The sequence below is a fragment of the Cydia amplana genome, chromosome 4 (genome assembly GCF_948474715.1).
Source record: "Cydia amplana chromosome 4, ilCydAmpl1.1, whole genome shotgun sequence".
Classification (NCBI taxonomy): Eukaryota; Metazoa; Arthropoda; class Insecta; order Lepidoptera; family Tortricidae; genus Cydia; species Cydia amplana.
Window position 1 is genome coordinate 16,931,452 of NC_086072.1, and position 24,172 is coordinate 16,955,623.

General features: G+C 37.4%; 2 protein-coding genes across 11 annotated transcripts in view; one reads left to right on the forward strand and one right to left on the reverse strand.

Annotated features, from left to right (window-relative positions):
• The window catches only part of LOC134647325 (myocyte-specific enhancer factor 2), an 80,800-nt gene extending 73,517 nt beyond the window's left edge, over positions 1 to 7,283 (reverse strand). For 4 of the 10 annotated variants that reach the window (XM_063501633.1, XM_063501637.1, XM_063501636.1 and 1 more), the window contains exon 1: positions 7,069 to 7,281. The gene's annotated coding sequence lies outside the window, so the exon portion shown is untranslated. Of the gene's footprint in view, positions 1 to 7,068 lie in introns of all 10 variants that reach the window. The other 6 variants (XM_063501634.1, XM_063501632.1, XM_063501631.1 and 3 more) reach the window with 5 other exon arrangements.
• Positions 7,284 to 15,857: 8,574 nt separating this feature from the next.
• Positions 15,858 to 18,561, forward strand: LOC134647658 (venom carboxylesterase-6-like). The gene is made up of 3 exons (XM_063502014.1): positions 15,858 to 16,073; positions 16,492 to 17,747; positions 17,978 to 18,561. Exons 1-3 carry the CDS (start codon positions 15,891 to 15,893, stop codon positions 18,462 to 18,464), a joined length of 1,926 nt encoding a protein of 641 aa, XP_063358084.1. The 5' UTR covers positions 15,858 to 15,890; the 3' UTR covers positions 18,465 to 18,561.
• The last annotated feature ends 5,611 nt before the right edge of the window (positions 18,562 to 24,172 follow it).

The following is a 24,172-nucleotide window of genomic DNA, read 5'->3' on the forward strand; positions in this document are numbered from 1 at the left end:
CGAGCGAGATCGTGTTGGGGCGCCATTAGCGGGCCTCCGTCACGGAAACAGTCCATAATTGAGCTCTACCCCGAGCCGGCTCGGGGTTGACTAACTCCCAGTGAATCACTTGACATTGAAAACGCACGCTCAACAAAACTGAAACACCAAATCCGGGGGTGATTCTAGGGCGCTCCCATCGATCTCCGTGGAAATGGGGTCGCCCCCCTCCACCGCTGACCTTGGGTGCCGGAGACGCACGAAGCCTGCCGAAAATCGACGAAACTCCTTCATTCATCGGGATCCCTACGCCCACGGGCGAACGTGGGCAGATTTCGAATTTCTACAAACATCCTGAAGCGAAGTTGGAAATATAAACTGAAACTAAGATTATTGTTTAACTCCAATTCAATTTTGCTTTCTCAATTAATAAATTTTCCTTCGGATAACTTCGTAAGCTTTAGGTAATGAGTTTGTTATTATTTGCTACAATTTTTAAATATTTAAACATTATTATTGTATTATTGGAGAATTAAGTTATTTCGTTAACATTTAACAATAACAACATAACATCCGTATGCAATCAACAAACCGATCATATATCTACGGTTGGCAAGGCAGCAAACAGACAATGCGGGGTCGCGTTATCATACTGTAATAATATTTGCTTATGACCTTAGGAAATTTCTGCCTTGCAATCTGGGTTCAGAAAACGTAACACGGTAAAATGTAATACTTCTACAAGGTATTTTCATATGGGTACCTTTTTCAAACAATCGTTTTTAGGGTTCCGTAGCCAAATGGCAAAAAACGGAACCCTTATAGATTCGTCATGTCTGTCTGTCTGTCCGTCTGTCCGTCTGTCCGTCTGTCCGTCCGTATGTCACAGCCACTTTTCTCCGAAACTATAAGAACTATACTGTTGAAACTTGGTAAGTAGATGTATTCTGTGAACCGCATTAAGATTTTCACACAAAAATAGAAAAAAAACAATAAATTTTTGGGGTTCCCCATACTTCGAACTGAAACTCAAAATTTTTTTTTTCATCAAACCCATACGTGTGGGGTATCTATGGATAGGCCTTCAAAAATGATATTGAGGTTTCTAATATCATTTTTTTCTAAACTGAATAGTTTGCGCGAGAGACACTTCCAAAGTGGTAAAATGTGTGTCCCCCCCCCTGTAACTTCTAAAATAAGAGAATGATAAAACTAAAAAAAATATATGATGTACATTACCATGTAAACTTCCACCGAAAATTGGTTTGAACGAGATCTAGCAAGTAGTTTTTTTTTAATACGTCATAAATCGCCTAAATACGGAACCCTTCATGGGCGATTCCGACTCGCACTTGGCCGCTTTTTTTCATTAGGGAGTAGCTGTTTCTAAATAAATGGTTCTTATTTCAAATACCCATTTTTTAAATGACAGCCTGCGTAGACTTCTGGATGACGTAACGTGATAGTGAAACAGTCAATATTTGATATGGAGCCATTAGCCGCCGCGTGCGATAACGCGCGACAAGCGCCAAGTTCACTAATGAATAGGGGACACAACACAAGCAAGACTGTGCCAGTTCTGCCTTGCTATCCACTGTCACACTACATCTGAATCTTACAAGTGCTACACATCCACTCTCTTCACACCGCTAATGTTTGTAAAGGACGACACTATCCGATCGAATCAGTTTCAATCTCGACGAAATCTGAATACTGCAGCCGGTCTGGCAAGTTCGGCGTGCCCACGATTCGTGACAAGTATACAACTCCTTGGCAATGGAAATGGAATGCAAATCTATTGATCATTTTGTTATTCAGCGAGACCTGCTCAATTGTTAGAACCGAGGTTCCAATAAATTTCGATAAGGTTCTAAGCTGTTCTGACTGATCTTTTCACACTTCTGTCACCAAGACCTAACTAATTTGGCAAGCGCCCAACTTTGATGATAGATTAATGGTAAAAGGCGGGTTAATGATTCAGCCAAATATGCTCTCAAGATTCATCCAGGTCAGCATAAAAATGGCGCCCAACGGTAAATACAACATGTTGCAAGTGATCTCGAACAAATAGTTGCACTTTCGCTAAAACACGTCGCCAGGGTGACAAGGGGTGAGGAGTGTCACGAGGGAGGGGCGCGGGGTTATCAGCGTTGATAACGGCTCATCCATCACTCGCATCTATCGCACAATGCTCGGAGCGACGCCAGACGGAAGATTTTGAATATATAATACGCATAAGTTGCGTTGTTTTTATTCTCTAAATATTTGTTTATACTTTTTACATGTATTTTTTTTTGTTTCGCGTGTTTTCAGATCCATTTTAGTTTAATGTGATGGCACTTTCAAATATAAGATATCAGGAAAGGAAAAATCGAAAGGAATTTTCATGAAAGGAGAAATCGATGTGGAGGACAATATATAGTAACTAGATTTTTTGACTTTTAATAATAAAATCCTTTGAAATTCTTATTGGAATCATATACGATTTATACCAATACCTATAGATAAGAGACAAGGAAGGATATGGCTTGCCTGAAGGTAGTGAAGGTGTTGAAAGTGAACTTGATTTTAACGACATTTCAGCATGAACTACAATGATAATTTTTCCTTGGAATCTATGTAAATCCAATAATTGTAGCAAAGAAGTACACTTAATAGGAACTATAGAATAAGATTAAGTTATCTGTTATACCGTGGAAGGAAACTGTCTTTATTATGAAATTGTATTCTGTAAAAAAACCTCCGTTAACTCAGCGCTTTGTTTTTATTTGAATTAAATTATGAGAGATGATAATAACTTTTTTTATTATATACAAAGTTATTCGATAGGATTCCTCTGTGTTCGGTTAAAAAGAAATTAAGCCATGTTAGTGTTTCTTGTCCTAGTTTGCTGCATTTGAAGTTTAATTTGTAATTAAAACATTTTACCTTAATTCACTATTATATTAATAAGTTAACGAAGAACCGCATTTTATTGTTGTTTAAAAAGCTAAGTAAACTAGACAAATCACGTTTGATGATATAGTTAGTTCAGATGAACACAACGACACTGTCAACGATATTACGCAACTACTCGTGACTCTTATTACGATTGTCTCGAACAATAGAGGTATAAGTCTCGGCGGCGCGGGGGAATAACTTAGGACCTTTTAACCACTATCAATAAAGTCGTTAGTTGAACAGCGGTGGAATCTAAACGCTTCCTTCTCTAAAGTGAATTCTAACGTGCTTTTTCCTGCACTTTTCGTGTCTAGGCTAGAATCAAGATTTGCAATTATTTTGCAAATGTCCCGTTTGTATTAAGTGATGAACATTTAATATCTGAGTAAAAAAACTACATATTGTTAGGGATGTGATTTTAGTTGCATGAAGCACTCTTTTTCCTTTTATTGTCAACGAATATTGATATTTGTTGCACAAATTACAGTCATACTACGTGACCTTAAAGAGTTCATTCAAGTTTAAGCTAACTTACGAGTATAACAGGTTATCTCGTAAAACAAAAATCTGTTTTCGACACACCACCTGGCTCTTGCTATGTTCAAAACATAAATTTACAAAATAACAACAAAATAGCACTTAGTAATAAAGCGGACGATATTAACGAAGGCAAAAATAATAAAAAATATGGTGAACACGCACATCCACAAGAACGTGAAGAGACCACAGAGTAAAGCCCTAACACACACGGACATAAAGTTCCAAGCGCGATCTTGGTTGACGGGACGAATTCTGCAGTAATATTTCTGGTCATTACTATTTGAATGTTCGGTCAATCCATTCTGTAAGGTGTTGATATATTGTACTACATTTGCACGGGAGCATCGCGATCCGGGAGCAGATCAATTTAAACAAGAATCACATGACAAGCAAGACATTGTTTAGTCACTTCACGCACGACAAATACTCGTCACAAAGATCATTATTTGATTTTATCATCAGGCTTTCATTTGACACATGATCTTCAATTAGCTTTTAATGATCTGCACCTGTTCCATTAATGTGCAGTTTTTTAATGTTGCGCAATTCTGATAATAGTCTCATTAATTATCTAACGTTACCTCTTTTCCGCCGAAAGAGCGCTAATTAAGCAGCGCTGGTTCCGATTCTACGAAAATTACGGAACTCTAAAAGCGTTTTTACACACACTCCGCAAATGTTGCTCACACGCATCGTTGTCGAGCAAAAACGACCGGGCGACTCTTGATCTTGCGTCTGCCACCACTCGAGCAGGTTCGTTACTACATGTTTCTGTTTATTTTTCATTCTTTACTTACAACATTTCGGTTTTAACTGCCATTTGTTTCATGACTTTCAATTTATACTTTTACTTACAATTTTTTTTCTCAATTTTCAATCGTTTTCAAAATCTGTTTATTCACCAAGGCCAAACCAATTCCTGAGGTAGATAAGCCAATAGCAAAAACGAATCTCTTCGCTACATTAAGAAGCATATCATTTCTCAAGGAATGTAGTGTTGAAGAGGCATTCGCCATAATTATTTTGAATGCTGGTTCACTTAGACACTGTTTTCCAGAACCTGTACTATTAACGCTTTATTATTCCTTACCCGCGCCATCGCAGCAATGGTAACTCGTTTTTAATTACATTTTAAGTACGTACCTACTTAGATCACTGTACGGATGACGATGGAGACTGAGTTATCTTTTAAATGTTATGGGCTACTTAAAATAATATATAAATTTTTAGCATGCGGAATTAAAATAAATTATTGTACAGTTAACTTTAACCGACCGCGACTGTTAAGTCTGTAGATTCGGCAGCGAAGTCACAATGATTTTAAACTCCTCATCATAGTTTTTGCTTACATGTGCGTAATTTATAACTATTAGTATCATTGCGTTAATACAATATATATGTACCATCACTAATAAAAAGTGATATTCTGTCTGAAGTTTGACATCAGCAAAATATTTAAATTACGTAATGTCGTGGTTGCAACCTGCTTTCAACAACACGGTAACATTATTGTTACCGTTTCTCTGCTTCTCCATAGAATTTGAATGTGCCACAGCATAAAACATTTGAGTTACAAGTTCCATGAGTTGAAATGATACCATTTACATTACCGGACGAAACCGGATTTCACAATAAAAACCTAATTGAAGTTCATACGTCCCTACGTTCAAGCATTGCAGTGTTGTTTAGGTTTAAACTTTTATAAACTAATGTTAGTAAAGCTAAATTACACATGCTTTCTAATATTACTGTTCAAAGTGTCTTATTTATAATTGTTTCAAGTGTCAGCAGTTGATTCTCATAAGGTTGTATTTAGTCATGAATGCATTTGCCAATCGGAGAGTTGTAGGGCAGGTCATGGCTGAACGTAAACATTAACGGATGTGTGAACGACAATTGTTATCTATATTTTTATTCCGTTAGTAAAGGGCATATTGACATGTCATATTAATTTGCATCCCTTTCCTTTTTCTAAGCGCTTAACAGTTTGAAACGTTTAAAAATTGTGAGTTGCAAGACCGTGTTATTACATCTTTCAGTCGTGAATAGATTTCCGATAAGTAGTTTGATTAATAATGTCATTAATATTCTTCTGCGATAAACAGCAAATACATATCCTCTGCGAATTAGTCTTCAGGCGACTCGAGCACCAGGCGAGCAGCGGATCGCGGCGGTGTCGCGTTACGCGGTGGCTGTTGACACCACTGCCTGATTAATATTTATGATACGGCTGAGCATCTCGCATGGCCGGTTCGCTCGGCGCGAATTTTCCCCCTCTCGCTCGCACAATTTTGCCCTCCGTACGCCAGACAGAGAACACATGCAACACATATGGCGACTCTTTCAACATTGACGGCGCGAAATGCGAATAACAATCCCAAATCCTCTCGATTTACGAAGTTGTTTTTCTGTTGATTTAATCTTCAATTTGAATTCCTAATTTGCACACCTTGCCATTGAAATTTATTGGGTGTAATTATCATGTTATTTTTTTGTTGTGGTTCTCCATATTTGCTACCGGCTTCGGAACGTATCGTATGATTTTGGTTTCTGACGATATTGTACGAATCGTGCGTATGTGGGCCAAAGCGTGGGACCAAGAACTCGTCGCTGCTAACCGTATCGAGTGAATCGAGGTATCTCGACCGGACAGACTTATAAAAACTATACTAACCATACTGGAAAGTGGTGCTGTAGGACGGATTACGGTCATTAATATAAAGAGGGCGGGCGGTATAAACAACTATTTGTACTCCGAAGACGATTATTACGAAGCTGCAATAGACGTATCTTTGCATTCTTAATAGTAGGTAGTGCCGTCACATAATGGGATTAATCGTCTGTAGTTTCCTCAACAAGCTGGCGTTTGCCAGGAGCGATGACGCCTGTGTTCATTAGAATTACTCATTGTATTGTTTTATTTGTTAGGTATTTAAAGTCTCACTTGTTCTCAATTGAGATGGACTAAAACAACGAAGCGGATCTTTTGTTTAACAATTAATTCAATGAACTCATCGTGTCGCCAAATGGATTGCAAAACTTGTTTCACTGTGTTCATTATCAAACACGTTCATGAATTTAGCTACTTATTTATTCAGACGTGCGTATCCGTTGCAACTCGTACCTATGCGTCGATTGCTTCTTAATCGATGTCTTCGCTCCATAAGTGTCTGAATTAACAGCACTATCATCGTATGCTTCTGAGCTATTATCCTTGTTTGTCTGGTCATTTTCCGTGCGCTCGCGCGCCTCTGCCGGGCCGCGCTCGCAAGACTTCACCCCAAGGTCACGTTATCGTGCTATCGCCAGCCCTGAACCGATCCAAGGCCATCGAATTCACAACACGCGATAATTATCCGGCTCTTGTATTTATCTAATCCAATGGGATGTCAGCGTGCTACACGTCTTACAGGAACTCGTCAATCTCGGCCGTCGGGCGCGCGGTCTTGCCAATTTGCGAGCGCGAGTGGGGCACGTAGCGGACGCCTACTCTCGCTTTTAAGCAGCAATAGAGTAATATCGTCTCAAATTAAATTAGCGGCGTGTTTACATTTTATAAATAGAGCGTTCACGTGGCCGCGTATCGACAGCGTAGAGCCGGGCACTCACCGTGGGCTGTTAACATCCTCCGCGGCGGGAGCGGGTCCTGGCACAGTGAGGCACTAGCGCGGGAACTGAAGCACTCACAAACGGCGCACTAAGTTCTGTGGCACACGCGATGACTGCACGGCGCGACACCCACAACTAGAATGCGAGGCGACGTCGGCGGGGCGGGGGGCGCCGGAGCGACACACGACCGAGGCGCGAGAAGGACTGCGGACGGGCGCGAGCGCGCCCCGTTCAATTGGTCGAGAGGGGGCTGACGTCACGCGCGCCGGCCAATGGCCGCGCAGCCGGAGCTTCACGTCGGCTCCGCCAGAGGCGCTGCGATCGAGGAAGTCGCCCGCCCTACAGAGCTTCCTTCAGCTAGGGCGTGTGCTTCCACGGGCGGCATGAAATCACGACCAACTAAATAATGAACTGTCGTTTGTCATCGATATTTGATTAGCGTTTTTGTTTGACTACCTTTGCCGTCAGTAGTATAAAGAGCTCTTGAGTTTCGAGTGTCGTAGCTTTACAGATAATAAGTTATCGAACTGTAGAATTTGTTGATAACAAATTTGAGATATTCCATAAACCATATATTTAATTGTTCCTAAGTTCCTAACCTTGAATTCTGCTATTATATAGGTATTATAGGTATATGTATTCAGCTAATTGGATTTCATTTTGAAGGATTTGGAAACTTGAAGTCAAACAAACTAGCAAAAAACGGAAGTTGGATCTCAATCAAACTTCATAATCTCGAATTAATCTGTGGATTTCGCTGGGGCGGAATTTAATAACTTTACTGTCTCTTCCTTGATATTTAATTAGGTGCTTCTTGTGACGAAGTTTCCTTAAGATCATCTTTTGAAATCTTTTACCTTGTCTGTCTGATGGCGTCGTTATTTTGTTGTTTACTTGAAGACCACCTGAATCTTTGATCATTTATATTAACAATAGGTATTTAATAAAGTATGTAAGGTATATATTTCTTGGGTGTTTTATGTTTAAATGGATTATTAATCACGACCAGCTGGTGGTACGTTCGCAGCGTACGAATAAGAGAATTTCTGCGACCTTTGTATCTTGTTAAAATTAATATTTGTTTTGTATTTTTATGGTTTTGTACTGGCCTCGAATAGTCGTCAGTAAGTTTTTTTTTTTGTAAACTTATTTTCCTACTTATTATTAGGAAATTGAAAATTGTATGCTTGGCTATTGATCAATCGAAAAAACGTGCGGTTTTCGTCTCTATTTTGTCTTTACATTTTGCATATTATTTTGAACATAAATACAAAAAATCTTCCAGACTCTTGCGCTTCAAGAGCACTGTCATTAGAGTTGGTTGTAAACAAAACCCTTAGTGGTGCCCGAGGGACCGACAGCTGTCTCCAAGCCTCATTCGACCATTAAACACCCACTCACTGCCATAACCTCCACAAAAGAGACAAGCAAATTCAAACCCTGTCTAAGTACTTTCAGAGTTCAGATTCGAAAACTGTCGTTTTTCGTGTTTTCGGACAGAACTTAAACTATGCTTAATAAAAATGAGTTTTATGGTCGCGGAGTAAAGTTTATTTCTAATTGGCATTTTTATATTAGTGAATACGACAGGAAATTGTATCGTACGTCTAAGTAAGTATAAGTCGCGATTAGAAAAAGGAATTTATTGTGATGGCGCGTATACCTTAAACCTGGGCATTATGAAGTTTGCCTTTATTAGACGACGGATGAAAATGTCGGATGAGTCCTTGTAATATTTTAGCATTGGTCACCGTAATTGAAAGTTTTTTTCTTATTTTAGATATACATAGTACTTAGGTACATTTGTGTACCTACTTCAGAGTTAGTCCTCAAACTAATTATGTTTTGTTAGTTTTAGAAAAAGTTGTTGTTTAATTTTCTAGGAATTTTATGCAGTTTACACTAATACAGTGTGTTTATTTTTAACCCATAGGAATCTCTGCGAGATAAATGCCGGAAAAAATTCAAATGATATGAAATGAAATTCGACTTAGTTGATTCCATAGTGAACTCTGATTTTCAGCTCGCAAAATAAAGGGTTAAAATAAAATAAATGAATAAAGACAGAATAATTTTACGGTTTAGACTCACTTGTTTTACCGTAACTTGTTAAACCGTAAAATTATTCAATGTTAGCATGTCTCACAAGAGTTTAAATTCGATTATGAATAAAGACGATTAAAACAACACATTCACTCCATAAAGACCCGTGTAAGCGGAAACTATAATCAACACACATATACCAGGGCGAAAAGTAAAAAGTATTACGCATAAGTGCATGCTATTATGCCCGATAATGTTGCCTTCATAGTACGAAGAATACGTCTAATTTGTTAACAATTACACTACTTTCTTTGAAGGTAAGTATTTACTTACTTACGTGAGTTGTATGGTTGGCAGACTTTTCGAGGATATTTTACTATGTCGATAGGTGACATCCGTCCGACTTCCGATATCTCAAATAGATTCAATAATACTTACCTACTAGCGACAGTACCGGCTCCACACTAAATTACTTAAACCTTCCACAAGAATCACTCTAAGTTGAAAACCTCATTAAAATGCGTTCAGTAGTTTTTGAATTTATCGCGAACATACAAAAACACGGACAGACAGACGCGGCTGGGGACTTTGTTTTATAAAGTGCAGTGATGTAGTGATTATGCTTGAAATAAAGTATACTCGAACTTTGGTGTTGTAGGTATTTAAAAGCCTATAGCCTTATTAGCCATATTTAGCTGCAGATTTGACAACCGTCATGCCCGTTAAGGTGACAGTCCATTTCCAACCGCAGCTGCACTACTGTTCATTTTACTATGGAAATTGAAAGTAACAGCGACGCGTTCAGTATCAGTAGTGCAGCTGCGGTCAGAAATGGAATGTTACCCTTAAGGTAACTTTAAGATGACAACTGCAGCAACGTTGCTGTTGCAGCGTTGACGCAGAAGATGTCACTGTCAATTTCAGTCCCTTGTCGACCAAATGTTACCTTTAAGGTGACAGTCCATTTCTAACCGCAGCTGCACTACCGTTGCTACGTTACTGGTGCGACATTACTGCAGCGGCGATAGCGACGGCGACTGCTGCTGTTGCGTCGTGCAGTCGCATTTATTTATTGTCACTTGCTTCTTCTCGTAAAATATACAAAAGTAAATTAGAACTTATATTTATACATCTGACACTGACATTATTCATTGCATTATTCATAAGGGCAACATTCCATTTCTGACCGCAGCTGCACTACTGGTACTGAACGCGTCGCTGTTACTGTCAATTCCGATAGTAAAGTGCAGCTGCGATTGGAAATGGACTATCACCTTAACTTGACATTGACAAGCAAGTAACGAACACTGCTGCAACTGCACGGCGCAACAGCAGCCGTCGCCGCCGCTGCAGTAATGTCACACCAGTAAAGTCGCAACGGTAGTGCAGCTGCGGTTGAAAATTGACTGTCACCTTTAAGTTCTCGGGTGGAGACCGTTAACTAAGGAACATCCTTTTAATAACGGTGTTCAACCCCGCATGTCACTTAACCACTCTCCGTTAGTCGACCGATAAGCCAAAACATTAATAAATTAAGATGAAATCTCGAGTTTTTCCAGTAGCAATAAAATAGCATCATTAAGGCACGTGCGTACAATCTAGTTTCATTAAATTATGAACGCGAGCAGGAATCCGTGAGTATTCTATTTCGGTAACGCTTCCCTGCGCTGCGCGTGCGTCGGGTTTAATGTACTGGACGTGAACATTGACTCAAATGTTTTGTTTCAATCAGTGCTGAAGGAATAAATGAGGTGGTTGGTAGGTGTTTGGATTAGGTAGGTTTTGATGGATGCGTACATTTATCAAGCGGGCGCTTCTGGGTTTGAGGCCTCTTGGTAGGAGGTAGACAAGCTTTATAATTACAACCAATGATATTGTTTGATCCCCGCACATCTTATCTCATCTCTGCCTCAGTGGAAAGGCAGCCTAAGGAGAAAAGTCACTTTGAAAAGTCTGCACTTTTTGACCAAGGATCCAAAGACACCCTAAATTGCTCTGGGGCCGTAGCCAAGATGACAACCGCTTATCGACAAATGCCAAACGAAACGTGAATTTGATTAAGATGATCAATCCTATCGTGATTATTTCCATACATTATTTAGGTTAGTTAAAGTCCATATTCATGAAACCTATGCATAGTTTTCGGTGCCCAATGTTTTATTAGATACGTATAAGAAACGAGAGTCCAGTGACTGTTGTCTTTGGCATTTCTGCGATGTCAAACGCGTTGCATTTGGCTATGGGTTGCGATGCTCTATTTAAGAGTGAATACCAAAATTGAGGTATTTGTTAGTTAATTGATCACGTTTAACTATAAAATTGATACCTTAGTGTCATGAAAAAAAATCATACATTTAATATGTAAATAACTTTTGTTACACTGGAATCAATTAAATTGTGGCCGAATAAAAGTCTAACATACTTCTATGTTGGTAATTATTTTTATTAATTTTCGTGTTTATGATCACTTCACAATTATGATATTCTTTATTCGAATTCGAAGTCGGACGAATCGCCAAATCTAAGTTACCCTTAACGCCACTTGCACCAGCCCACTAATCCGAAGTTAAGCGGATAAACCGCTAACCCAGTGTCAATTTGTACTGTTAACAATGATAACTCCAGGTTTAACCGGTTAACCCCTGAGTGGTGCAAGTGGCCCTTAGGAGATTTAAATTTCAAAACAAAATAACTAATCGGAAATTACTATGCACTTATTCTCAAAACAGGAGCAATAGTATGATTGTTATTTGTTGCCAGCAAATTGAAACAAACAAACGAAGAACGTGCCCAGAGCGCATTATAGCATTCAGTTTAAAAAATATCCTCCACTAGTCGGAAACGATGGTAACCATAGACTAGGAATCCTCAAGATGTAGTTTAGAGCAATTATTTCATGAAACCGATGCTGCCAAAAATACGGGGGTGCGGGGGGACGAGGTGAGCGAATCTCGTGACGTGATTCAAAGACACCGACCAATCACGGCACGGGATTCTGACACTTTGACTCGAATATGTAGTAAAACTACCGTATATAGTGGCAGAGGGGGTAGCGTTACTATGCTCAGTCTAGAGGATGTCTTGTCTGTGATGGTAACATAATAGGTAATTGATTTTACAAATAACGTAGCATTTGTTAAACATGTCGAAGTACCTATATTTATATAATACTCTAGAAACTGCCTACAACTTTTTCAGACATAAAAATAAAAGGAGAAAGACAGAAAGTTATAATATGTAAAAGTCTCTCATTTTCACATGTTACCATTTTTTTTAATTAACCAATTTTTTCTAGCCTTTGCCGTTATAATTCTGTATTTATGCTTAACCACTGCATAACAATAACAGCGGATCTGAAAAGCACATATTTTCAGCCGATGAATTGAATTACCTACCTACATAACTTTGTAGGATTTATTTGTGCTCTTTATATTTTTAATCTCTACTAATTTATTTTTATATTTTGTGGTCCTTGAAATGTAAGTTCAAGGACCACAAATAAATACTTACAATTGATTTCAAGTAGCGTGTTTTCAAGTCCTAACCTAAACGTGTTCAACCAATGTAGCTTACAGTAATATCATTAATAAAGTGTAGTTACGAACAAAAGTTCGTGATATTTCAGCGATAGGAGCACTTGTGTGAAATTCACCTGAAAACTGAGGCTAATTGGAACACGCACTGTGCGTTGCTCGGGTTGCATGTTGCAGTATGAATTTGGGTTAATGATTCAATCGGGTTTCCAGAATTATAGGCAACTACCGACCCGCCCCGGCTTTGCACGGGTTAACAAATTATACATAAACCTTCCTCTTGAATCACTCTATCTATTAAAAAAATATTTAGCATTTAAATCAGTTGCGTAGTTTTAAAGATCTAAGCATACATACATACAGACAGGGAAGCGACTTTGTTTTATATTATGTAGTGAAGCCAATGATTAACCATGAAATAAAACTATTAGAACGGATTATATCGCGTATATTGAATGTATACCTACTACATCCCGACGTTTCGAACCCTTTACAGCGTTCGTGGTCAACGGGTGACGAACGCTGTGTACAGGGTTCGAAATGTCGGGATGTTATAAATTCAATATACGCGATATAATCCGTGTTTATTTATAGTTTTATTTCATGAGTAACTATCGCGGTAACCGAAGCCAATGATTAACCCTTAAGTTACTCCGTAAACGTGTGTTTACAATATTTTAGGTTAATATGTGACATCCCCGGGGTAAAGGTACCTTATGGCGGTTGGCGCTTACGCTATTATTAACGCCGCTCGAATACTATTTGCGGTGCTTTGCGACGTAACTGCCAGTTCACATTCACAATTCATTAAAATTATCTTATAATGATGAAACAAATAAAAAGCTGGTTATGTAGGTACTTCATGTACGAATACTTTTGTTTTCTTTCTGCGTGTTGACTGGGACAAAACTACGAACACAATACTGTAGTAAGTATAGAACTAATATCATCGTAGCACCAATGGGAAGGTGACTATGGAACCGTTACGCGCAAAAAGCTGAAACGAAACCCCGTGTGGGCCGCAGACGACTTTTTGTAAGAACCCCTGAACTGGGGTTCCACAAGTTGCATCTATAATATATTCTCGTTTTAGTTTGCCATTACATATATGTACCATAAAAGCACGCATAATATTTAGTTGCAAATAAACTTATGGTAGCTGTTTAACGCTTGGAAAGTAAAAATAAACGAAGCTTTTGAGGTAAATTATCTGTATTATCGTCATTTTCATTAACAGGAATTATTGGTAAATTTAAATTAACTTTATTAATTTGAAATCACTTTAGGAATTGGTTTTCATAAAAATAGACAGCACGGTAAAGAGAGATCCCCTATATCTGGGGTACACTCTCGCTAATCCGAAAGGGAAATTGCACCCAAGGTAGAACTGCATATAACTCTTACCTTCAATTTGTATTTCTAGAGGAAGTTATTATTTGATGGATGGAAAAAGAGATGAAAAAAAAAACAGTTACTTACAATACGATAATGAAGAAAATAAAATCCACAATTTCACGCAGAACTAGTACAAAACATGCTACTCACACTTGACCTTTTTTTTTGTCTGAATGCACATTATACAATATGCTCCGCATAACGTTTAACCTTTCGCCTTCCCGAGCGTCTCCCACAAGGTAAACTACTAAGCTTTAAACGAGCTAAGTCTCGTAACATGACTATTCGATCTTCAATCTAAAGTCTTAAGCCATAAGGTTGATTTTAGTTAAGTAGAGGGTGAGATATAGTGACGTTTGCGCGTGTGGACAAGGACCAACGTAGTGCAACATGTGGCGAGGACCATCGCTGCTCTGCCCGGGAGATGCTCAGATAGCAGTTTACGGTAAATGAGATTTTTTTCAGTTTTTCTTTGTTTGTTAAAAATTAGGTCAGTGTCTTGGTTTGATTGAATAGCAAAATGTTGTGGTTTAAAAAACAAACGCGTTCAAAATGAGAAAGATTTTTTATAAAGTATGATTAGTCACCTGCATAAATCTGCGAAGAAATTCAAAGGTGTACCTATGTGAAGTACCCAATCCGCATTGGGCTAGCGTGGGGACTATAGGGGCTAGCCCTCTCGCGCATGAGAGGAGGCATGTGCCCAGCAGTGGGACGTATATAGGCTCACATTATTATTATTATATGTTTACTCACTATTTTAAAATGTATTTTTTTATCGGATAACGTCTCTACTTGAAGTGTCCCTGTTAAGTTTAAAGTTTTTGTTTAAAAATAACAGTAAATTAAATAATATCTTATATTACTAAAACGATGAAAAATAAATACTTTTAAGGAAATTATATTCATTATTCCTTCAATTATTTGCTACTTAAAATTTGTGCCTGCACAAATTTTTAAGATAAGGTAGCCTTGGGCAGCAAATATGAATGTTGACTAAGTATTTTGCTACTTAATTGAATATGTAAAAAATATTATTTTGTTCATTAAATAAGAAATAATGCAAAACAAAAAACAATCTTTAAAAAATCAATCTGCTCTAAAATACTTAAATTAAAACGCTACGGTACTCCCGATTATAATATCACTAAATACGATTCACGTATCATTCATAATATATTACGAGCACCTATTCTGGTTAGATCAACGTTACAGGTCTCAGAATCTTTATTCACTTTTACGAAAAAAGCTAGTGAATCAGTAATTCTCGTGAAGATGAACGTCGCAGGCGACGGCATCACATGTGGCACACATTTTGTGCCCCCGCGCAACACCCCCGCTAAGGGAACCGCTGAAAAAAACGGACCACTACCTTTCATGTCAAGCGAAAACATACCCTAGCATTTGTTAATACAGTCGAGTTTACGGGAAGCAGTTCTGTGGCATCCCTTCGATGGTACAGTTAGACTCCTACGAGGGACATTTTTTCTGCGAAATGATATTATAAGGTCAATGACCTCGTTTCTGCACTTAAAGCGTTGTCCTTAAATTTTGAGTAACGTAAAATGAGAGTCCTCACTTCAAATTAATTTAGAAAATTTGAGGTTGAGGCCTCAGGAAACCATTATTTCTAAGGAATACACATTGTTTTTTTTAAACTCATGTCACGTGAATAAAGATAAGTCCTCGTCAAAGTTACGCCACTATACGTAAAATACAATGTTATCTTACATTGGAGATTTTCCGAGAATATCTATCTATCAGATCGAGATAAATTTGAGGTATTTGACGTATTTCTAATACGGACTTCTAGAAAGCTGCATGTATATCAAGAAATATTGAAACGCAATAATGAGACCAATAATATTTATTGGATTTTGCTTCTTCTTTGGTGCGTGGGGACAGGATGAGCCCGTGACAAACCCAAGCGTGGAGATTCAACAGGGGACTGTAATCGGTACGCTTAATAACGGGATTTACGAGTTTCATGGGATACCGTATGCTGATTCAACTTCAGGGATACACCGGTTTAAGGTACCTAAATAGTAAATAATTATATTGTTCAACTTTTATACGACGTACCTATGTCTGACTTACTTCCATATCCATAAGTTTCAAATGTGGCAAGTACGTACGTACAATCGAACAAAAGAATTTGTGATGTGTGAATAGAACGTTATCACAGTATCAAGTTGTTCGATTATCAACCAACTAGGGTAAATTTCAAAGTGTTATTTTTGTTAGAACGGTCAGAAAAAGAATATTTTTAATTTGAACTAATCGAAAAGAAATCTATGTTTTGTGGATTTAAAAACCTATGTACACACAGCTGCGAAAGCAAATACCCAGTTTATGAATGAAATTCATTCACTTTCACAGGTAGCTGTACATGTTTATCTATGTATTCCAAGTTTATAATGTAACACTCTGTTCTATTTTATTTTTATTTTAGGCACCCTTGCCAGCACCTACATTTGAAGCACCTTTTGTCGCCAATCGGAAAGACGTAAAATGCGTTCGATCGTTAGGTGTCGGCTACGAGGGAGTAGAAGATTGCTTGGTAGCAGACGTTTACACCACAACCCTTGACAACACCCAAAAACTCCCAGTCATGGTCTGGATCAAAGGCAGAGAGTTCGACAGAGTCTACGAACACGAACTGTCCTTTAGAAACTTTCTCGCAAGAGATGTCATAATCGTCTCCTTAAATTTCCGAGAGTCAATTTTCGGTTTCCTATGTTTAGGAACGGAAATTGCGCCTGGTAATGCTGGACTCAAGGACATTATCGCGGGCTTGCACTGGGTTCAAGAGAACATTGAAAACTTCGGCGGCGACCCTGATTCTGTAACGCTTTTTGGACATGGAAGTGGCGCCGCTGCTGTTGATTTAGTATCGCTATCTCCAATGTCTGAGGGCTTAATTCACAGAGTGATATCGCAAAGTGGTTCCGCTATCGCTCCATGGGCAGTTACCAGAGATAATTTGGAATATGCGATACAAGTTGCCGAAGCCCTTGGTCATACAGTAAGTGATATTAACACGCTTTCGGAAGTGTTTACAAAAACTAGCGTAGCAGCATTGACAGCAGTCATAAATGAGCTTGAACTCTATGACAACTCATTAGCATTCGCACCTTGTGTGGAAAAACAAACGTTGGTATCTTCTTTACCATTTATGACTAGATCACCATATCAAGTCCTCAATGATGCAGAATTCTTACAAATACCGATAATGACCGGCTTTGTTGATAAAGAGGGCACTATAAGAGCCGAAGAGGCGATAGAAGATAATTGGCTGGAGAAAATGGATGAGTCGTTTGAAGCATTCCTTCAACCTGATTTAGAATTTGAAAACGAAGAAGATGAAAAACGCATAGCTGATAATATAAAACAGTATTATTTTGGTAGTGATGCTATAGACATGGATGAATATTTTATGTATCACGGTGATACTATGATAAAAGTATCAGCTATCCGAGAGGCACAGTTACGAGCGGCTTCATCGACATCTCCTGTATATTTATATCAATTTTCTTACAAGGGAACATTGGGAGATCCATTTGTAGGCCCTGTGGAAGTCGACGGTGCAGCTCATAGCGAAGAACTGGGTTACTTGTTCCATGAAACCACAGAGCAGGAATCCTCTCAAATAGATCTAACAGTAAGCGATATTTTAATTGAGCGGTGGACCAACTTCGCTAAAACTGGGTAAGAGCCTATATAATTTTCATATTTTTAAACTGTGTAAATTTAACATCCCTAAATATAATGCTTACCTTCTCTGATGTTTGTTCTCAAAATTAAACGCATTAAAAAGAAAGTATAAGGAAAAGTATGAGGACATATACTTATATACCCTTAAACTAATTTCTCAGGGAGCAAATATTAGATGACGAAATAAATTGATTGATTCATTGATTAATGTTTCCTGTTTTCAGAAACCCGGCCAGCCTTACTTCCCAAATAACTTGGAATCCATTCACGTCGGAGAATAACAACTTCCTACACATACTAAATGATGACAGCCAGCAGAGTTCTAGTTTTGAAGTAGAAATGCAGAACCCTCATGCCGTCACTGTTGCGTTCTGGAACAGTATCTATCAAGGACACTTTAAAGACGCCGAGGGTCAGTTCGACCTCAATGAAAGGCAAGAACCTGATGTTATCGTTGTAGATAGCAATGAGTACACAGAAGACAGTGAAGAAGATCCAGAAGGCAGTGGCGAAAATCCAGGAGGTAGTGACGAAAATACAGAAGGCAGCAATGAAGATACAGACAGTAATGAAAATATAGATGTCGTTGATACTGATGATCAAGATGACGGTGAACCTGATTCAGCATCTACGGCTGTTGCACACACGTTTTCCTTTATTGCCGCATTCGCGCTGATGAATCAATTTCATATGACGAGGATTTGTTCTTGAAAAACGAGTCACTAGTGTGAGCTACTAACTCAGTTTTTGAACATTTGTTAAAACTTTCGTGGATTTAATTTTTAAATTCGGCGCTAAGTGATTAATTTAGAAGGTTAATTTAAATATCGCCTAAAATAAAGTACAAAATTACTTTACATTTACCTACACAATTTTCAGTACGTAATTTTAGTATAGGTACTTAGACAACTTTTACGTAGATGAGTTAAATAAATAAATCCTACAATCTACATAAAGTCTTCATTTGTTGACGTTGTATTATTATCCTGTTTTTTTGACGTCATTTTCCGTGGAAACCCCACTGTCTGTTTTGTGATTTATTGAAACGTAATGCTGATGTACACAATATGTACTGAATTAGTACATACTTAAAAAAAATTGTACCTCAATAGATCGAGAGTACAATTAACTCAATTCGGACTTGCTGTAGAGCATCTCCCCAGCAACCCCAAAATTTATTTAAAGAAAATTCACGTAAATACCTACTTTTTAGCAAATAAACACTGAAAAAAATTGTACTGTGGTTTTTAACGTTGAATCAGTTAGCCATGGCTAGTTAAATTACCTAATTGTCGCCAGGACGCAAGCGCATCCAGCCGACTTCTCAAACGTACGAAACTTTGTATTTTTATATACAATGGGATACACACATTTTATTTATGTTATGAACTTGGTTTCTGGTGAGAGTTCCAATGTTTTCTTGTCAACCAGCAATGGTGCATTGATCATAAACGTACCTATTTATTTTTAGGGTTCCGTACCTCAAAAGGAAAAAACGGAACGGAACGGAAACTGCTGAACCAATTAAGTTGAAATTTGGTACACATATGTAAGTCTGTAACCCAAAGACGGACATGTAACGTAATTAAATGAATTTTAAACATAGGGGGCACTTTTGGGAATGAGACCGTTAAAAAACAAAGTTTTGCAAACTATATCGTGTTATATATCATATTAAAGAGCTCATTGTGAGAAACTCAAATATATTTTTTTTTCCAGGGTTCCATACTGAGGTCTTATGAAACAAATGAGTTCTTCACTAAGATACATACAGATTTTAAAATGTGGAACTCAAGCCCTTTCATAAATGATACCCCACACTTGACCCAGTAACATTGCTGGTTGACAAGAAAACATTGGAACTCTCACCAGAAACCAAGTTCATAACATAAATAAAATGTGTGTATCCCATTGTATATAAAAATACAAAGTTTCGTACGTTTGAGAAGTCGGCTGGATGCGCTTGCGTCCTGGCGACAATTAGGTAATTTAACTAGCCATGGCTAACTGATTCAACGTTAAAAACCACAGTACAATTTTTTTTCAGCGTCTTATTTGCTAAAAAGTAAGTTTACGTGAACTTTCTTTAAATAAATTTTGGGGTTGCTGGGGAGATGCTCTACAGCAAGTCCGAATTGAGTTAATTGTACTCTCGATCTATTGAGGTACAATTTTTTTTAAGTATGTACTAATTCAGTACATATTGTGTACATCAGCATTACGTTTCAATAAATCACAAAACAGACAGTGGGGTTTCCACGGAGCATGACGTTTTTTTTGTTTCTTTAATTGGAGATTTAGAAAAACCTTAATAAATGTCGTTCATTATCGAAGTTTATAAGATCAAATTTGTTATTCCCCTTTATCTTATACTCGTACCTACAGTGGAACCAAGTAGTTCTTTTATTAAATTTTCATTAGTGTTCATGAATTTCATGATGGATAATTTTTTGACTTTATTTAGTTATCAATATTAGTATAACCAGATTTAGTGACTAGTTAATTTGTGACACACTTAGTTTGCTAAAAATGATATATGACCTGTTAAATTGCACCATTTGCTTATGTAGGTATACAAAGCACTGGATTTCGTAATATCAGCTATAAACTGCTACCAGCACTTAAGTTCTTTAAGTCTTACCGACATACCGTTACGTGTCACGCGATGAAGCGTGTTTTATTACCAAATAACGTCTTATAACATACACGAACGTGTGGCGGTTACTCCCTTGTAAATAGTGGTCCTATAAGTTCAGGTGTAGGTGAGTGGACGGGGTCGGAAGGTCAGAGTTTAGCCATGCAACGCGATGCTCATGGATGCGTTATGGTTTGAATGTCACCTGTTTGTAATATTAGCTCTGGAGAAATGTTTAAGTCGGGTCAGTGGATTTTACAACTTGTTTTTAAATTATTTCCTTCGTGTTTATTAATATATAAGATGTAGAAAAGTATTTAAATACATGGTAGTTAAAATTTGATATTTGTACTCGGCAGGAATTTAAGGATTGCTATCCAAGCAAGATGTATCCCTGTTTTCTACAAAATACCAAATATTTTATTTAAATTTAATAGTCCAAATAATAATATACTAAGCGTACCTTAAGTAACTACCATAAAATTAATGTGTTTACTTTATTGAAATACCTATGTTATTTTTTGTTAATGAGAGTTACAGAATAATAACCCCGTGAATATTCTGAAAGCAGATAAATCGTAAATAATTAAAAAAAAATCCTCATCCGCTTCTAAAACCCACCGAAGTATTTTTATGACCATAAACACACATAAATGTATTTTGAACAATATCGGTGCTTTATTAGGCTTTCCGTTAAGTATGTTTATCAAACTGCAAAGCTGACTATTAAGTACTATAGGGCTGTCCAAATTTTAGTAAACCATTCTCTTAAATTATTATGGAAAAAAGATGATTATGAAATGGAAGGTACGCAGTAACGTTAATCAAGATAAGGAAAATTTCAAAAAGTTGGCGCACGTGAGATAAAGTTTGGAGATACCCAACTGATAAGCGCTTATATTCATGATAAAGGGTGTTATGTTTTTACGAGTTTATTGTTGATAACGGTGAAAATTTGTCTACATATATACCTATCCAGAGACCGTGAGTTCAAGTCTCACCCAAGACAGTAATTTTTCCACTTTTAAATTTATTCTAAGCTTTATAGCATCGGTCGCAGACGTTTCTGCCTTGTAAAATTAAATTACATATATACCTATTGCTTAAGCCGTTGACAAAATATTGAAAATAGACATTTTACATAAAATAAATTATGTTATTACCTACATGCATAAATCTATTAGCTACATACTTCAACTAGGTACCTACATAGTGAGTATTTGAGACATCATTTCAATCAAAACTTCAAATAAAACAAAAGCAATCTTCAATGAAACAAAAGAAATTGATTGACTATGTCTTAACTTTCTGTAAATAATAATAAAAATCAATACAATACAAAGCGCCGCCCACACGCCCTATAATTTATAAAACATTTTTCTTAACTTCTTCCCAGTTGCATGTAGGTAGTACCTAATCCTCAACAATGCATTAAGAATAACTCGTGACTGTCAACCCTGTGCTCGTGGAGGCAATAAAGAGTGCAAAAGTGCAGATTTGCAGCGACGGTTTAATGTGTCGTAGCGTAACGCAGCTGGCCATAAATGTGCCGTAGAATGTTGGGAGCACACGTAAGGGCATATTATTATTCTGGGCAAGTAATTATAGTTCAACTAGCAACCCGCCCGGCTTCGCACGGGTTAACAAATTATACATAAACCTTCCTCTTAAATCACTCTATCTATTTAAAAAACCGCATGAAAATCTGTTGCGTAGTTTTAACCCGTGGAGCGCCGGTACGTACGGTACGTACGTGTGCCGGTAACTAGTATAGGAGTTCCATACTACGGTAATTCTGGGGCGCTCCACGGGTTAAAGATCTAATCATACATAGGGACAGACAGACAGCGGGAAGCGACTTTGTTTTATACTACTTTGCTCACTTTATAAATGTGATTTGATCGTTGTTGTCAACATGATATTGAATGTCGCTAACATGTATACAGGAGCAGTAATATTATTAGTATTTTTAATACCAGACTAAATTAAATGTCAAAAAATATAAATGTAGGTAACAACCGCTGGTTTGAATTTACGTAAATGTTCAGTTATGGTGTTTTGCGCGGCGCCGCACACGTGCTAACCGCTTCGGTTTTTACCATGCTGAAGGTTCATTATGTAGACAGTAGTGTGGACATACCTTTCATTGTTTTATTCCTATAAGAATCACATTAGAAAATTTCTTATTAAATCACAATTATTTCGAATACCACTGATTTAAACCTTCACGATTTTTACACATTATTAAATTGTACAACCGCGTACAGTCGCGTATCTAAGTTTTAAGATTTACCTCCGACGTTTCGAGGACGGCGTTGTCCCCGTGGTCTCGGAGAAGACTTAGTCTTCTCCGAGACCACGGGGACAACGCCGTCCTCGAAACGTCGGAGGTAAATCTTAAAACTTAGATACGCGATTAAGTCCCGTTGTACAATTTAATATTTCGAATACTTTGACAAAAATAACCAGGGATTTTATTAAGTAAATGTCTTTTTCATACGTTCAGAAATGTGTCTTTAAAAAGTTTAGAATAATTACTATTATGGTATGTACCATCACTTTATTAAGAAATACACATGTCGAGCAAAGTACACGTGTACCAAGTAAAACTTAAAAACGTATAGGTCTTTCTTTCAAGGCTTTTAGTCAAAGCGAATTCTTCAAAAAAAATTTAGAAATACTGAAGGGCTATTATTAATCTTGGAATTTAATATTCGCGCTTCACAATAAAAAACATTTTATAATAAAAAAGAAACATTCTGCGAGAAGCAATTTTATAAAATACCTAAAAGGTCTCCTGGCTCATTTACCTACATTAACTGTTACGAGCAAAATACAAGATTTATACCTATTTATAAATTTTATCGACCGAGCTTGGAAATAATGCTTTCGTCTGTATGTCCGAATGTTTGCTTCTACAGGTCGCATTTCATAACCGATTCTTATAAATTTTTGTGGACAGGTTCGATAATTATAGATTATTTCTCGATTCACTTATTGCAATTTTTCCAAAATGGCGGGACCATGGAGGCTCGAAATGAATACAGCTCGCACAGCCACTAGTAATATTTTTTTTAATTTATACATTAGTAATATGTGATTATTTGTAGTATGAGATTTCTCACACAATTATTGTATTGATTAAGAATAAAATAAATGAAATGAAATTAATGAATAATTATTCCAAGCCCATCCACACAAGTCCGCTAAAGCACTCGTGCGCAGGCCATGTGCTCAACATCCGCCGCCTGCGCCTGCGCCACCTTTGGCCGCCGAAGGATCGCACTTGATCATTGCCAGACCTTATTTCGATGGAATAAGGCTTACCAATAATCAGTTAACTGGAGGCGATGGTGTCGACTAAAGTTTACTTGGATAACCATTATGAAAACATACTTGAAGGTATTCAAACAAGTTTTGGTTTTGAGATGATCGATTTATTGACATTGGGGTCCATTCTAGTCTTTGTGTATACTTACTTATGTATAGGTATTGATTCGAAGTTTATGCATAATATAATGTCTTCCAAACAAAATTTATTTGTTTCCTAAATAGGATGAGCGATTTAATTCTACGATGTGTTAACGATTCTAAACTAAAATTTAACGATTTGACACCAAGCAAGTTTTATGACAATATAAAACACTCCGCTTCAAAGTTTCGACGTTTATAAACTTATTAACACAAAATTTACAGCTTCTACGTTAATAAACTTATTATTGTTTAGACTGAGTTCAATTGATTCGGAAAGTGATTTTAAAGTTTCCGAGTCTGAAACAGGTAT